Source organism: Herpailurus yagouaroundi, unplaced genomic scaffold (assembly GCF_014898765.1).
Source record: "Herpailurus yagouaroundi ecotype Mexico unplaced genomic scaffold, PumYag 191, whole genome shotgun sequence".
NCBI lineage: Eukaryota > Metazoa > Chordata > Mammalia > Carnivora > Felidae > Herpailurus > Herpailurus yagouaroundi.
Window position 1 is genome coordinate 4,885,625 of NW_024412422.1, and position 16,450 is coordinate 4,902,074.

The following is a 16,450-nucleotide window of genomic DNA, read 5'->3' on the forward strand; positions in this document are numbered from 1 at the left end:
TCCTTCTTGACTCCCCACCTCTCCCTATCGTATTGGCTCTAGCTCGCCTTAAAACATAACCCTCCAAGGTTCAGAATCTGGGATTGGGTGTGATATTCCCGCATCTCATGCTGCACTGTGCCTGGAGCTCCCTGACTAGGGACAGGGAGGAATCCATGAGATCGCGATCATATTGTAAAATAGTTACAGTCACTCGGGGTACACGGATGATGTAAGATACACAGCTACCATTTATCAAGCACTTACCATGGGTCGGGCACTGTTCTAAATGCTTCACATGTATTAACTCATTTAATCCTCACAAGAGCCCTGTGAGAGGGAGAAAGTATTTATGCAATCCCCACTCTGGGACTCAGAGAAATTAGGTAGTTTGTTCATCACTATGTGGCTTGTAAGTGGCAACTCTGAATTCCCTGGTCTCATCTCTGTTCTCAGAGCATTAGAAGAGCTAAGGGAAGGAACGAAGTGGAATAGAAGATATGATACACCTTGTCTCCTTTTGTTCTCATCAAAGAAATCCCTGGAAGGAGACATTGATTCCATCCTACAGATGAGAAACTGAGGTTCAGGGAGGTAAAATGACCAGAGTAAGACCACTTAGCAGATAAGGGACAGGGCTGGGACTGTTTGTCTCCAACGTTGACGCTTTTCTGTCACTGCCTGTGAACATTTTCAGATGATCTCACAAAACCAGCTAAAAAACAAAGACTACCTTTTGTTGACTTATTCCTGCATTCCTCACCCATCTCTGTTCTCACAAATGCCAGCAACAGTGTGAAGCAGATCTTGTTATCTCTGTATCCCATACCATAGATAAAGAAACTGAGGTCTAGAGAAGTGAGTTGATTTGTTCATGGACGCCTAGCTAATTGCTGGTAGAGCTGGGATTTGAATCCACCGCTGACTCCAAAGCTAATGCACTTCCAACTGTATTATGTAAGGCCCCAAGCCTAACTATAAGACTGAGCACATTGCCTGTCATCTGGGAAAGAATTTCAGAAAACGAAGTATTGTGCGAATCCTTATGTAGCCAAAGGTTCAAGGGTTCAAGTTACTATGATGCTTAGATTTGAAAACATGGCCTTTTAATTCTTTTTTTTTTAATTTTTATGTGGGATCCTCTGAGGTAGCCCTAGCCACAAGGAAAAGAATTAAAAAGATATCTACCCTCAGTGGAGAGCAGTGTAAGAAAAGCAGAGAAGAAAACTTGCCCTCGATCTACGGTTAACTAGAGGTGTCAAAGACACACGAAGACATCAGTAACAGAGAAAAAAATGGGCAGGGCCTCTGGGTCACATTCAAGATGATAAAAATGCAATTAACTTGAGCCAGGTTCCTCCAGCCCACAGCGGTGACCTACCCGTTGGGCACGCGGCTGTGTTTATCAGTTCTGGGCTAAGGACGTAGGGCCAAGTGCTTGCCTTTATGGAACATGTAGGGGACTCATTAAAGTCCACCCGCTGGCTGCAGGGTGTGGGGATGATGTGACATGGGGGGGGAGGCACTGAGGGTTTCTTTGAATGATTCATAAGGTGCAATTCAGAAGCCTTAACTTTGCCTGCATCCGAGGCGTTGACCAGCATGTAAATCCATTTTTCTGAAACAATTCTGGGGCTTTGAGGCAAGTCTCAAGTCAGGGGGAGGGGCTGGTGGGCCAAGTCAGGCTTGAACTTGTAAATGAAGACGTTCTGAGTTACAGGCTGTGGACGTGGAGGTCCTGGGTGTTGAATGGTGAGACGTAGAAGTTGCTGAGAACCGCCAGTGAATGTCTGAGGTCAACAATAATTTTTCCAGCTATTTAAATTCACTGATGAAAAATCAGCCTCATTCATAAAGGGATTTGGTTGAGGTCTGTTCCTCCTGTTGGTCTCTTGCATGCCAACCCTCAAATGGAGTTAATAAGGTGTCATTATAGACACCAGAGTCTCCTTTTGAGATGGCAAATAAATTACATCCTGTGCATAGAGGATTTTCAAGACCAAATCTGGACTCAGACTGAAAGAGTGCTGTGATCCACTAGTGATGTCTGCCTTGGACACAGGAGAGAGAAGAGGGAGTACACGAGCCGCCTATCTAGCATCCTGGATGTAACTTTTAATTAATTTATTAGTCTCATCTCTAATTGTGTCCAGGAAAAAAAAAAGTTGGGAAAAACTCATTCTACTTACCAGCTCAGACACAAACCATATCTCAAAGTGAATGTCCCTTATTAAACGTTGTTACCTCATAAAGAATTAAGTCATCCCATCAACAAACACTTGGGAACTGTGACAGTGGACATGATATAGTCTAGGCTATGGTAGATCTTATATTCTAGTGAAGGAGGCAGAGGTATCAATGAGTCATTGTAGCACATTGACCCTGCCTTTCCCTTGTCCCCCACATCCAATCCATTAGCCAGTCCTGTGGCTCTAAATAAATCCCGAGTCTACCCACTTCTCCCCAGTTCACTGCTATTTGCCGGCCAGACCATTGTCAACTCTTACAGCCTTTCACCTGGGCTCTATGCAGCATATGGAATGTTCTGTTAAGAATCAGATCATAGCCAGGGCGCCTGGGTGGCTCAGTTGGTTAAGTGTCTGACTTCAGCTCAGGTCATGAGCTCATGGTTCGTGGGTTCCAGCCTTGTGTCAGGCTCTGTGCTGACAGCTCAGACCCTGGAGCCTACTTCGGGTTCTGTGTCTCCCTCTCTCTCTGCCCCTCCCCTGCTCAGGCTCTCTCTCTCTCTCTCTCTCTCTCTCTCTCTCTCAAAGATAAATAAACATTTAAAAAAATTTGTTTTAATCAGATCATATCCTTCTCTTGTTCAGCACCCTCCAATGGATTCTCATTACATTTAGACTAGGACCCAAATGTTCACCATGGCCTATGAGGCCCGAGGTCCATTTCTCTAATTTCATTGACTGCCTCTCTCACCCTCTCTCACTCAGCTCCAGCCACACTGGCTACTCTCTGTTTCTCTAACACTTCCAGCTTGTTCCGACTTTGGCTCCCATCCACTGTTTTCCTCTGGAATACACCTGTTGTCCTCCACCCCCCTTCCTCCTATATCTTTATGTGAATGGTTCTCACCATCCAGATGTCAGGCCGAGAGCCCCCTTTACAGAACAGCCTCCTCTGGCCACTCTAGATAAAATAGCAGCTTTCTCCCCATCACCAGGCTATAGGCATCACCTTGGTGGTTTTGTTTTTTTAATTTTTAAAAATATTTATTTATTTCTGAGAGAGCACGAGCGGGGGAGGGGCAGAGAGAGAGAGGGAGACACAGAATCCAAAGCAGACTCCAGGCTCCGAGCTGTCAGCACAGAGCCTGACACGGGGCTTAAACTCACAGACCATGAGAGCATGACCTGAGCCAACGTCAGATGCCTAACTGACAGAGCCCCCCGGGCGCCCTGCATCACCTTGTTTTATAGTCTCATAGTGTATAACCAACACTCCCTTCTCCATCCTATTTCATCACCCACTAACTTGTTTGTTGTCTTTGCCCGTTTTAATGCACACCATTGCCTCTTATTCACTGAGGACAGGGATTTTGAATGTTTTGTTCGCTGCCGTGTCTCCAGTATATCCAGTCATGCCTGGCGTATCCCTGGTGATACCTGATATTCAATATTTGTTGATGAAAATGAGTGACCACTGGGGCGCCTGGGTGGCGCAGTCGGTTGAGCGTCCGGCTTCAGCCAGGTCACGATCTCGCGGTCCATGAGTTCGAGCCCCGCGTCAGGCTCTGGGCTGATGGCTCAGAGCCTGGAGCCTGTTTCCGATTCTATGTCTCCCTCTCTCTGCCCCTCCCCTGTTCATGCTCTGTCTCTCTCTGTCCCAAAAATAAATAAACGTTGAAAAAAAAATTAAAAAAAAAAAAAAAAAGAAAAGAAAATGAGTGACCACAGAAAACTGAGGAAGAACCAAGAAGTGCCTAACCTCTTACCAAGAAAAAAAAGTTTCTTCCTTTGCCAGGATTCCACCTCTGTTATTTCTAACTGCCTTGCTTCCGCTGTCTACCAAACGGAGCTCTAAAGCAAAATCTCAAACACTTGCATAATCTGTACCCTGCTGCGGAACTTGGGGGGGGGCGGGGGGGGGCAGGGCGGTAATTTCTCCCTGTGTCTTTGCAGTTGCCTTCACCGAACTAAACTTCGCCATGGGCAGATCATAGCTCCAAGTCAATGTTTTAGTTTTAGTTGCAGAGATGTTTATTTTCCTTAAAACACTTGGCAATAAAAAGCAACAGCAGCTTTGGAGAAAGATAGGTTATCGGCTTCATGAGGCCAAGAACTGGGCACATGCGGACACCCCGATTGTCAGCTTCCACTAGGAGAGATTCCGCGAGCAAGCGCGTGGCAGGCTGTCTGGTGCCACCGAACATCTGGCAGAGCAGGCGAGGAGGAAAGCAGTTAGGTTTTTATTCTTTCTAGCATCATGTTAAACTGGCCATGAAACTAGGGATGTTGTCATTGAATTATAAGAGGGCTGAGGTATTAAATAAAAATCCAGGAGGTAGTCGGGGCGCCTGGGTGGCTCTGTCGGTTAAGCGTCCAACTTCGGCTCAGGTCATGATCTCAACGGTTCGTGGGTTCGAGCCCCGCGTCGGGCTCTGCGCTGACAGCTCCGAGCCTGGAGCCTGCCTCGGATTCTGTGTCTCCCCTTCTCTCTGCCCCTCCTGTGCTCATGCTCTGTCTCTCTGTCTCTCAATAATAAATAAACATTGAAAAAAAAATCTAGGAGGTAGTCAAGGTGTTTGGTTCAAGGTAGGCTAAAGTCTAATCGGCGAAGTGGGTTTGAAAAACAGTAAGTGGGAAAGACAACATCTTTGCTAATAATTCGCCTCATTTAATACTGGGAGATGGGCACACAGGGTTTGCATCTCTTGGGGAGGAGATTTCCCCTGGAAAGCAGGATGTTTCCTTCTGAAGGGGACTCGCTGTTTCCTTAAATGTCAGTGGAATCCGAGAGCGTGGCCAGGTGGAACACTTTATTGTTGTTTCTTGTTTTCTTGCTTGTGGCTTTTCTGTGTGGCCTTTTCCACATTCTCTTTCATGTCCAGCGTTTGGACAGGCTAAGCCTGTCCAGTGAGGATGTTAAATTCTAGCTAGTTTCAGAGCCATGGTAAATGCGTCTGGCAGGAGTGACAGTCTCAGCCTGCCAACTCAGGGGTGGCAGAAAAGCCACTGTCTTTATCACCTTTTGACTAAAGCCCCTATGTTCTGCTGGCTTAGTCCAAAGTTCAACCTTGGTTGGTGGGGGAGAGGAAGCATGTCCCCAGGGATGTGCCGGTGAGTGCTCCACAACCATCTCTCTTGGCAGGGGAAGGGAGGGAGGGGTACAAATAAGCCCTGATTTGTAGCATTTGTGGATTTCTGTGCCGTGAATATTTCCACTGTGGCTGATTTTGAGCTACCGACGTGATGTCAGTGAATGTAGAGCTGGGCAGACATTTGCCTGCAGCCGCTCCTGTTCTACAACATTTCCACCAAACAGATACCGTAACCAGAAATAACATCAAGAGCACAGAGAACAGTGAAATGTATGGCATCATTAGGAAGTGATGGGTTTTGAGTATTTATTACCTTTGTTTTAATGTGATGCATTTAATTGTGAGTTCATATCATTGAATTTTAAACGGTAGCTGTGTCTAATAACTGGCTTGCAAATTTCCTGAAAATTTCACATTCAGTTCTGGTTTGAGCTGGCTCAGCTTTGTCGCCCTCCTTGAGCTGGGTTGAGTCTTGGTATCTGGAATTTACATAGGTCAAGCCGTCTGTTGGTACCTTTAGTTACCAGCTGTTTGTCTACAGGATACAGATTAATATGGAAACTCTCATTTCTCAAGCTCCCAAGATTCTGGTATGTATTTGCAGCTGAGGCTTTGGGTCAGAATCATCTACCTCAAGATTGAGAATATTCAGCTGGTAAGAACCAACCTGGTTACAATGGTTGTATATGGCCGGTGTCTGTTCCGATTGTTTGGTGCCCATGACACACAGATGGTTCTGTATTTTGAACTTCACCTCTGATCCAAATTCGGCGCTGCACCATTCCTTCTGAAGCCTGGAATGTCCTCCAGGCATGGCCGTGGAGCAGAGTACAGATCCCGGTTGAGGCGTTCTTTCTCAGCTACACGAGCCTCTTTCTTTGCTGCCCCCATTCAGGTAGCTCTTGACTTTCTGACACTACTCCCCCCAAGGTTCCCAAGGCCTGAGCCTCAAAAGCCCTCTCGAGCCTGGGTTCAAATACTCTAGAGGCCAATATGTCCACAAGTAATGGAGGAGTCCTTGTGGGTCTCAGCCCTCAATTCTGAGACCCAAGTTCACATGCCATCCCTGTGCTCAGCTCTACACGAGCTTCTGAGACTGGGGTCCATCCGCTCTCGAGCTGGGGACATTCTCTGCAGGATTACCTCGACATTGACTATTAGTCTGCTTAGGCTGCCATCACAGAATACCACAGCCTGAGTGGCTCAAACCACAGACGTTTGTTTTCTCAGTTTTGGAGCCTGGAAGTTCAAGGTCAAGTGTCAGTAGGGTTGGTGTCTCCTGAGGGCTCTCTCCTTGGCTTTCAGACAGTACCTTCCTGATGATGTCTCTTCCTCTTCTGATAAGGACACCAGGCCTGTTGATTCAGGGGCCCACCTTTATGAACCTCTTTAGTGGTCCTATCTCCACATATAGTCATTGGGGGTTAGGGCTTCAACATGTGCATTGGGGGGTGGTGTGCAATTCAGTCCATAGTAACTACTGAGCACCTGAAAGGTGGTTGGTCCAAACTGATGTGTGCCCTGAGTGTAATTCATCACTGCTCATTTTGTATCACTTTGTCACTTTTCATCACGTATTGAAGAATGGAATAGAGTATTTCATCAATATGTTTTATATTGATTACATGATGATTGATAACACTTCGGCTGTGTTGGGTTAAATAGAATATGGTATTAGAATTACTTTCACCTGTCTCTTTTTACTTTTCAATAGTAGTGCGGCTATTCAAAAATTTAAAATTACATGCACAGCTTGCAATTAACGTTTCTCCCGGACAGGGGGTGTTGATGTGTGCCTTCGTCCCTTCATGCCATTCTTCCTCCCCACCTTTCATGCCCACACCTTGCAGCCCCCTCTTGGGCTCTTGCATCCAGTACCATCAGCTGTGCTCCTGGACGGGGAAGGTGTGGAGACACAGATGGGCAGTAGTGACAGAGGGAGCTTCCGGGTGAGGGAGGTGAAGAACGAGAATGTGTTGCCCTGACTTGCATTGTGGTCTGGCTCAGAGTGGGAGACACAGAAGATAAACGGGCCTTCCACACTGCCTGTATGACCCCCCTCTCAGCACATCTTTACGTGTTTTGTGCTCAGAGAGTCTCCATCTCTTCCCGCGCCTTGAGGTGTTTTGCCAAAAGTCCCATTTATGATCCCACCTGGAACGTTGCAGGTCCCAGGACAGAGTTAAGAGGTGAGAGGGAGAAAAAGCCCAGCTCACCGTCCAGAGATGACTAAGATCGGGTTAGACCTCAGTTTGTTCATGCTATTTTACAGGAAGGGGTTGGGTGGGGTGGGAGGTTGGATAGGGATGGCATTGTGTTAAAGGCCACACAAGGGGCACTTTAGCTGCTTTATTTCACCCAGTCCTTCTAACAACCTCATATCATATTCATTTTACAGATGAGGACACAGAGACTCGGGGAGGTTCAATAGGTTCTGCCACGTTACCAGCTGGCAGGTAGCAGGGCCGGTGTTTGAGACCAGGTCTGTCTGACTCTGGGCAACCATGATGTGCATCTGGAGTAAAAAGGAGAGATTTTTCTGGAGCACATGGGAACTGTCTTGAGTTGGATTCAGGTCCAGGAAGGAACACAAAGGGAATTCTAGGCAGTGATTGGCAGCTAGTGGAGAGGTTAGTCCAGTAAAGATACTCTCTGGAAAGTCCAGCCAAAGGACACCCTCCTGCAAGTCTTCTGCTTAATGTTTAGTGTTGGGGACCTTGGGATTTAGCAAGGACTCGTAGGGACCGCCCTGTAGCCTGCTCATCTCTGTCAGGGCATCTATGGGTTAATCCTTGCGGGCTCACTCACCGGCTTCGTGCAAGGTCTTTTTTGAGGCTTATGATTTCCTTGTCCATGTACTTGATGCTCTTCATCGGCTTGTCTGGAACCTGATGGGAAGCCAGAAGTGAAAGAAAAAAGTGTTAGTGCACCGTTACAAATGGCGCCAGGCTGCAGGAGGCTCAGGCATTCATCCAAGATCTCTGATCAGGTTGGAAGGGGTCCTGGGCAGCACAGTGACCTCCTCTACACCAGAGAGGGGCCATGTGCACAGCGGAAGCAACAAGGGCTTTGGAGATAGGCAGACCTGCCTCTTACCCTGGTTCTGTCTGGTGACTGGCTGTTTGATCTCAGACAAATTGCTCAACCTCTCTGGGCCTCTTTCTCAGAAGGAATAATTCTTACCTTGGGACAATTCATCGCCAAATTCCCGACTCGTAGCAAGCATTTGATAAATGGAGGCTCTTGATATTAACATTATACTCAAAGCAAAGCAAAGAATGAAATGTTAATAATCATTGTTGGCGGTGTAGGCAGCTGATTTGGAGAAGTGAATCTTGTCAATGGTACTTTTTCCCCCTCGCCGTGCCTATAGCAGGGTTTTATGAGTGAATTAACCAGGTGATTGTTCATGGGTTTTTCTTTGCCTTTCCGGTAATCATTGGCCTTGCCTAGCCATAAGGGAAACCTCATAAGACTTAAATTCATTACTCAGAGGTGGATACCAGGTCAATGTAAAGAAGAGAGTTAAATTAACTGTATTCTAATATAAGAGTCACTTTTCTCAGCCCCAGTTTAGTGGAACAACAGCAAGATCATTATCTGGATTACCCTGCCTGGAAATGAATGCCTGAAGTACTAATTCTTTTTTTTTTTTTTTTTAACCAAAGGAAGTGCCCAGACATTATGGGAAAATGGGTGGTTTCAATGAAGCTGGTGGAAGAATACGTTGTGGTGACTTTTCTGAAGGGTGATGCGTCAGCGCACCCTAAATGCTGCCCCAGTGTGCTTGCCTCAGGGTATGATGATCCTTCTGCTGTCAGGCGTCCCGTGGGAATATCCCTGCATGGGCACGGAGATCCATCAGCAAAACCACTCACTGGGATGCTGCTTGTAAGAGGAAACTCACGGCAACTCCCTATTCGTCTTCACAATAGAAGACAGGTCAAATAATTATGGTGCATCTAAACAATGGAATAGTATACAGCAATTAAATGTGATGACAGTATAAGGATGGAAATATATTTATTGACATACGGAGATGTCTGAGTTCTTTGGGAAGTCATGTTACAATATGTAGTACTCTCCCTTGTGATACTAGCTCCCTCACTAGACCATTTGCCCCCCCCCCCCATGGGGCACTTGCAGCAGGGGTGGTCCTGAGTGGCTGAAGCCAAACAGCACAGCCCATCCCCCATCACTGTGACTGGTTAAGGAATGGTCATGTGATGTGGTTTGGGCAAATGAGATGCATGCAGACATTTTCCAGGGGCTTCTAGAAAGCATGGTTCCTAGAGCCTCTAAGGAACCACAGGCGAAGAAGTCCTCTTTCCTCATTGACTATAATTGGAGGAGCAGATGATCTGTGGGAGTTGCTGGCAGCCATTTTGTGCCCATGAGGAGCACCTGCCTCTAGTTGAAGAAGATGTGGGGGAAGACAGAGAGGAGAGTCAAAGGAAAACTTGTTCCCTGGTGCCTTGTTGAACTAATCAGGCTTTACGAGGCTTTTCATGAACATTTCCTTTATTATTTAAGCCAGCTTGAGTTAGATTTTCTGTTACCCACAACCATAAGATTTCTATCCGAAAAATGTCTTCCCTTGGATGTGCCAAGCCTGACAATAGATAGAATTATTTTAACTAGGGGCACCTGGGTGGCTCAGTGGGTTAAGTGCCCCAACTTCAGCTCAGAGATCATGATCTCGCGGTCCGTGAGTTCAAGCCCCACGTCAGGCTCTGTGCCGACAGCTCAGAGCCTGGAGCCTGCTTCAGATTCTGTGTCTCCCTCTCTCTCTGCCCCTACCCCACTCACACTCTGTCTTTCCTTCAAAAATAAATAAACATTAAAAAAAATTTAAGAATTATTTTAACTAGAACTCATCCTGTTTTCCCTTCCCTTCCCCTCTTGTGTGATCAACATCAGATGACATCCATTTTGGTGCATTTCGCAGTGAAACCAATGAAATTGGCCATGTTGAGATCAAAGTTTGAAGTCATTGTTAGCTATCTTCCTAATCCCTCTCTTTTTCTGAACCTTCTATAACTCTTCCCTACGGGACCAAAGTAACTTTCTTAAAAGATATTGTAAATTAAAAATATTTATGAACAATGAAAAACCAAACACACTCAAACTTCCCTGCCCGATAATTTGAAAATACGAGATTGAAACCCTGCTTGAAGTCACAATTGTTTACACATCATTCTCTTAAATGTCTCAAGTTTTACTCCCCTCAGGAAGCAAATATGATACTGTCCAAATTTCACACATTCCCTTCCCTCTCCAAATGTTGCCTACTGACAGTTGCCTGTAGAAGAAAGTTTGTATTGATTAGGGCTGGTGCTGACCAATTTATAGCAGTAAAGTCAAGTTGTCCCCCCCGCTTGACACAAAACTTTAGCAGGACAAGATCCAGCCCCCAAATCCCTGCAATTATGTCATCATTTCAGTGAATTCTCAGGAAGCGATTTTCACAATAGTCGCTCAGGAAGCGACTATTATTTAATTACAATTATAATAAGCCAGCAGTAATAATGGCATTGAATGAGGGAGTTCCGGTTGTCAGGACGTTTACCAACACTATTTGATATTAGCACAATTAAAAGTACACACGACATCCAAGAATCACCATCTTTACAGCTTTCTGGAGGGCAGTTTAGCCGTGTGTATATGTAGCCTTAAAAACACATACGCTCATGCCCGGCAATTCTGTTTTTACCCAGGAAATTTTTCAGCAAGGATAAAAAGATTTATCCACGAGGATTCTTATCACAACAGTATTAATAATAGTGAAAAACATTTAAGTGTCCAACAATGAGCGTTGAGGGGATAAATCATGGTCTATCCAGGTGATGGCATACAATGCATTTGAATTTGGTGCTACTAGTTAATGTTCCTATCGATGTATATTTGTTGCTATGGAAAGGAATATAATTTCAAGTAAAACCACATGTCACAAAAATGTAAAGAACTTAGATCTAGAGAGTTTTAAGATTCATATTCATAAAAATCTGTAGATATTTCTAAAAATACGTATACACTAATACAAATTATATGTTAAAGTAATGATATATACATAGGGGCACCTGGGTGGCTCAGTTGGTTAAGGTTCTGACTTTGGCTCAGGTTGTGATCTCATGGCTTGAAGGCTCGTGAGTTCGAGCCCCTTGTCGGGCTCTGTGCTGACAGCTCAGAGCCTGGAGCCTGCTTCGGATTCTGTGTCTCCCTCTCTCTCTCTCTGTCCCTCCCCTGCTTGTGCTCTCTCTTTCTCTTTCAAAAATAAATGAACATTAAAAAAAATTAAATAAAGTAATGATATATGGCAAGGTATATATGCAATAACATAATAGGTTGAAAGTAAATGTAACAAATTGTTAGTAGGGATATTATTGCAGGATGTTTGAATTATAGGTAAGTGGTAACTTGTAATTTGGGTCATCTTTTTCTCTTCTTTAAAAATAATTTACCTTTATTAATTGTCCAATAAAATAATAGCGTGTTCGTGTTTGTAAAGCAATTCTGACTGATTCTATCAATATGAGCTAAGTGTAAGTTTTCAGGGCTGCTTTAAATTGAGTAATCGGAGTCTGGAGTGATGTAGATTAGTAGATTATTTTAGCACACTAGGCTAAAATGATGTAAGTTAGTAGATTATTTTAGCAGGGCCTAGGCAGGAAACAGAGCTCATGCCAGATAGTTCAATACAGGGAATTTAATATAGGGAAGCAATCACAAAGGTGTTGGAAGAATTGAAAAGCTAAATAAAGGATGGCATGACAAGCTAGAGATTGACAACCTAGCTTGGATGGAGGGGCTAAGGAGAGAGGCAGCCTTCAAAAGCCCAATCCAGCCCAATCCCCCTGGCAAAAGGTGGGCTCGTGGAGGAGATGTAGTTTCATTTGGGAGCTGCCACCAGAAGCTGAGTGGGGGAAGGAGAGAAATACTCTGGCTTCTCCCTTCCTCTGACCCTCCAGTTTCCTCTTCTGGAAGCCAGCTGGCAAGGGCACCTGGGAAATGTAGTTTGCAAGGATCAGCACCCTACCCCCCCCCCCCCCCCGCCGTGGGAGCAGGAAATGAAAATGGAAATGAAGGCCAACATGAGATGGCTGTGGTTATAGTTTATGCTCTGGGTGCTGACCAGGTATTTTTGGACTATAAATCTGGTTTTCCTGATTTGTACGGATCCCTTTGCAGATGGTAACTTTGGATATTTCTTATCTTTGGGTCCTAAGTTTGAGGTTCTTAGAATTTTCCTTGGCTGAGATGCATATCCAGAATTTGGATCATTCTTTCCAGAATTGGGATCATTCTTTCTCTCTCTCAAAATCATTATCACAATGCAGGTTTCTAGAGTATCCAGAACCCACCTACTTCTCCCAGTTTCTTTTCCCTAGGAAGTATAGCTGACCTGGAACAGCATGGGTTTGAAATGCGTACTTCCACTTTTACTTGGACTTTGTACAGAAGAGTACTGGACATGTATTTCCTCTTCTGTATGATTTTGTTAATAACACTGTCTTTTCTCTAGCTTACTTTATTTTAAGGATACAGTATATCCTACATATAATACACAAAATATGTGTTAATCGATTGTTTATGTTACCAACAAGGCTTCTGGTCAACAGCAGGCTATCAGTAGTTAAGTTGTGGGGGGAGTCAAACGTTATATACATATTTTTGACACTGTGTGTGTGTGTGTGGGGGGGTGCTCTCAGTGCTCCTGATTTCTGTGTTGGTGAAGGGTCAGTTGTATCATCTATTCCAGATCTTCATAGCCCACTTCCTCTTGCACCAGAATTTATATGTCCTGTGCTCCACACACTTTAAGCACTTATCCCGGATAAACAAACTGATGCTAAATATTTCTTCCCTGCTGACACTGATTAACGTGTCTCCCTACCCTGGTAACACGTTTGCAATACAACTCTATGTTTAAGATTGTATTCTCGTTATGCAACTAACTAATGAACATTGTGGAAAATCAAGAAAAGATTTTTTTTAAAAGTTGGGAGAAAATAAAAGTCAAGTATAACCCTATCACCATCCCTTTGGATGTCCTTTGCCTTGCTTTCTGTGACTACTTCCAGCCAAGATTAATAAAAACCATCCTGGGACTGTTGACTTTAATTTTCTACCCTTGCTTCCCTCGGGAGTGCCATTGGCCTTAAGAGCCTTCGGTTTATTCCGTTGACTTGTAGAGTGTAGGGGATGCCTTCATTCTTTGTTTCCTGGAAAACAAAGTCAAATCTCTGCCATGTCCACATTTTCCTACAGCGTGTGTCCTTATTCTGATTGATCTATAAATGAGTCTTTGACAGCGTCTGTGAGAAACACCACATGACGTCCTGTAAGGTGTCAGGTTAAACGCTGATAAATGTGGCGGGGAGAGGAGGAAAACCACTCATTGGAGGCTTAGCTGGGGTTGGTTTGGGGGCAGGTACATTCACATTTAATATTCATGTACTGTGAATATTCAGATTCATAGTAACATTTGGAAGCGATTTGGTTTAACCTGATAGCTGAGAAGTGGGAGGTGGCAGGAATGAAAAGAAAGAGCTTTTTTGTCTGAAAGACCCAGGTTTGAGTCCTGGCTCTGTCACTTAGGAGTTGAAGAACTTAGGCAAGTTGCATATCCTCCCCAAGTCTGTTTCCCCATCTGTGAAATGGAGTTAATACTGTCTACCGACAACATTATTGTTCATCTATGTGCCGTACATTGTTCTAAGTGTGTTTTCATTTGAAATACACGATTCCATTTAGACCTTGCCATATTATTATCCCCATTTTATAGAGGAACAAGCTGAGGCTTTGAAAAGTGAACACAACATGCTATCAAATGGCAAATTCTGGGTCTGAACTCAAGCTCAAGTGACACGAGAGCATGTATTCTTTTTTTTTTTTTAATTTTTTAAAAATGTTTGTATTTATTTTGGAGACGGAGAGAGACAGAGCATGAGCAGGAGAGGGCAGAGAGAGAGGGAGACACAGAATCCAAAGCAGGCTCCAGGCTCTGTGCTGACAGCTTAGAGCCTGACGTGGGGCTTGACCTCATGGACTGTGAGATCATGACCTGAGCTGATGGCGGATGCTTAACCGACTGAGCCCCCCAGGCACTCCCCAGAGCCTGTATTCTTAACCATGACTTCATTCTGATTCCCATTTTGCATAGTGGGGGCTAAATAAGGGATAGCAGTTGCTAGCTATTAATTTAAAGATACTGCCTCCAAAGCTTGCCCACTGGATTTTGTCACAAAAATTTTTATATGGCGAAACATCAGAATGGTTTGTTGGCAAGCCGATCTTTTAAATATCTGTTGTTCTCTGTCTTTTTATCAAAGAATGTTCCAAACCCATCTTTGTTACTTCTTAAAATATGATCTACTTCCTAGAATCAGATTAAGATGGAAATGAATTCCTGCTAAATGTACTTGGGCTGATACAGACATCAGGGGAACAGCTGGGAAGCTCTGTCAAGTGGTGAGGGGGAAGGGAGACCATTTGAAAAGCTGAGAGCACTGAGGAGCAAGGAAGATGATTAGCAAATTTCAGACTCCTTATGGAGAAGCTGTAAAGAACAAAATAGGCAGAGAGTGGGTAGGATCCATGGCAAGGGTATATGCATGAAACCAGAGATCATAGTTTGCAGACTGATATTTAAACTTTGGGTGGTTTTATGATGGTGACCGGCACTTTCCTTTGGGGGGAATGAGGTTTTTTGTTTGGTTTTTGGTTTTTGGTGTTTTTTTTTTCTTAAAAATATAAGACACGTACCTACCTATGTAGGGATGACCCAGAACTAGTGACCTCATTCCCATGTAGACACTTCAAGCTGAAATAGGAAGTGTGCTACTGAATTTTTTAAAGAATTTCTTCACGGAAGGCAGGGTGCATCCTTTAGAGTATTTTGATTTAACCATTCTTGTTTTTCTCAACTCCCAGGAGAAACGACATGGGGGGGGGGCTGGGGAATATTGGGGCCCTGGAGAGTAGTGGGGTAGGGAAAAGGGGATGGTTAACTAGGGGAGGGATGAAGAGTGAGTCTTATGCTGGGACCCTAAGAACAGAATAAGCAGCAGGAATCTCTGGGGGAAGAGAAGGATGGCAATGGTTCCTGGGAAGAAAGCTTCTGATCTCCAGCTTCTGACACAGTGTCTGACCCTGAGTTCAATCCATCATTTGCTGAATGACGAGATGAATATATCACAGTCTCAAGGTTCAGCCCTACAGATTAGCTGTTAATTACAAAGGGAACAAGGTACCTGCATAAAGACAAGCTCTGGCAGATACCTCCTGAACCAGTGTGAGCACACTCAGCATCACCAGTGATGGGACAAACTGATGTCATGTGCCCTGAAGCAATGCACTGGGGAGGACACAGTATCACCTGCATCGTATTTCTCTCTCTCTCTCTCTCTCTCTTTAAGTTTATTTATTTATTTATTGAGAGAGAGAATGAGCAGGGGAGGAGCAGAGAGAGAAGGAGACAGAATCTCTGTCAGCACAGAGCTTGATGCAGGCTTCGAACCCACAAACCCATGAGATCATGACCTGAGATGAAATCAAGAGTTGGAAGCTCAACCAACTGAGCCACCCAGGAGCCCCACCTACACTGTGATTCTGTCCCAAATGCCCAGTCTGAATGTGGTCAGGAAGGAACAGTCAGAAAAATAAAAAGCCAAGGTCATTCTGCAAAATAAATGACCTGGAATCTTTGAAAACTTCAACATCTGTGTCTGTCGGGGCCTCTGGGAAGCAGACACTGAGACAGGAGTGCAAGAGGCTTATTGGGATAAACTTGTGAGAGAGAAAAGAGGGAAAGAGCAAGACTGGGTAGAGAGAGCCTCAGACCATGATGGGGATCTAGACGAAGTCTAGAGCAAACTAGGAGTCCAAACGTAGGGCAGAAATGGCCAGCGTTCTTTGGCTGGGGACAATGGGTTGATCCTGGCCTCTGAGGTAGGTCCTACAAGTGCCAACAGCTGGAGGCTCTCAGCTACCTGGAGTCCTTAGGGTTGAATGGCAAGTTCTTTCTTGGAAAGAGGTCCAAGAGACACACCTTCCATGGTGTCAAATCTTTTTTTTTTTTTTTTTTTTTTGAGAGCACACAAGCAGGAGGAGGGGAGAGGGAGAGAGAGAATCCCAAGCAGGCTCAACATTCAGCGTGGAGCCCGAGGTGGGGCTTGATCCCACAACCCTGGG

General features: G+C 44.8%; 1 protein-coding gene across 1 annotated transcript in view; it reads right to left on the reverse strand.

Annotated features, from left to right (window-relative positions):
• The window catches only part of CCDC60 (coiled-coil domain containing 60), a 161,958-nt gene that overhangs the window by 84,480 nt on the left and 61,028 nt on the right, over nucleotides 1-16,450 (reverse strand). The window contains exon 2 of the mRNA XM_040443743.1: nucleotides 8,066-8,145. Coding sequence (XP_040299677.1) covers nucleotides 8,066-8,145 — 80 coding nt within the window. The remainder of the gene's footprint in view (nucleotides 1-8,065; nucleotides 8,146-16,450) is intronic.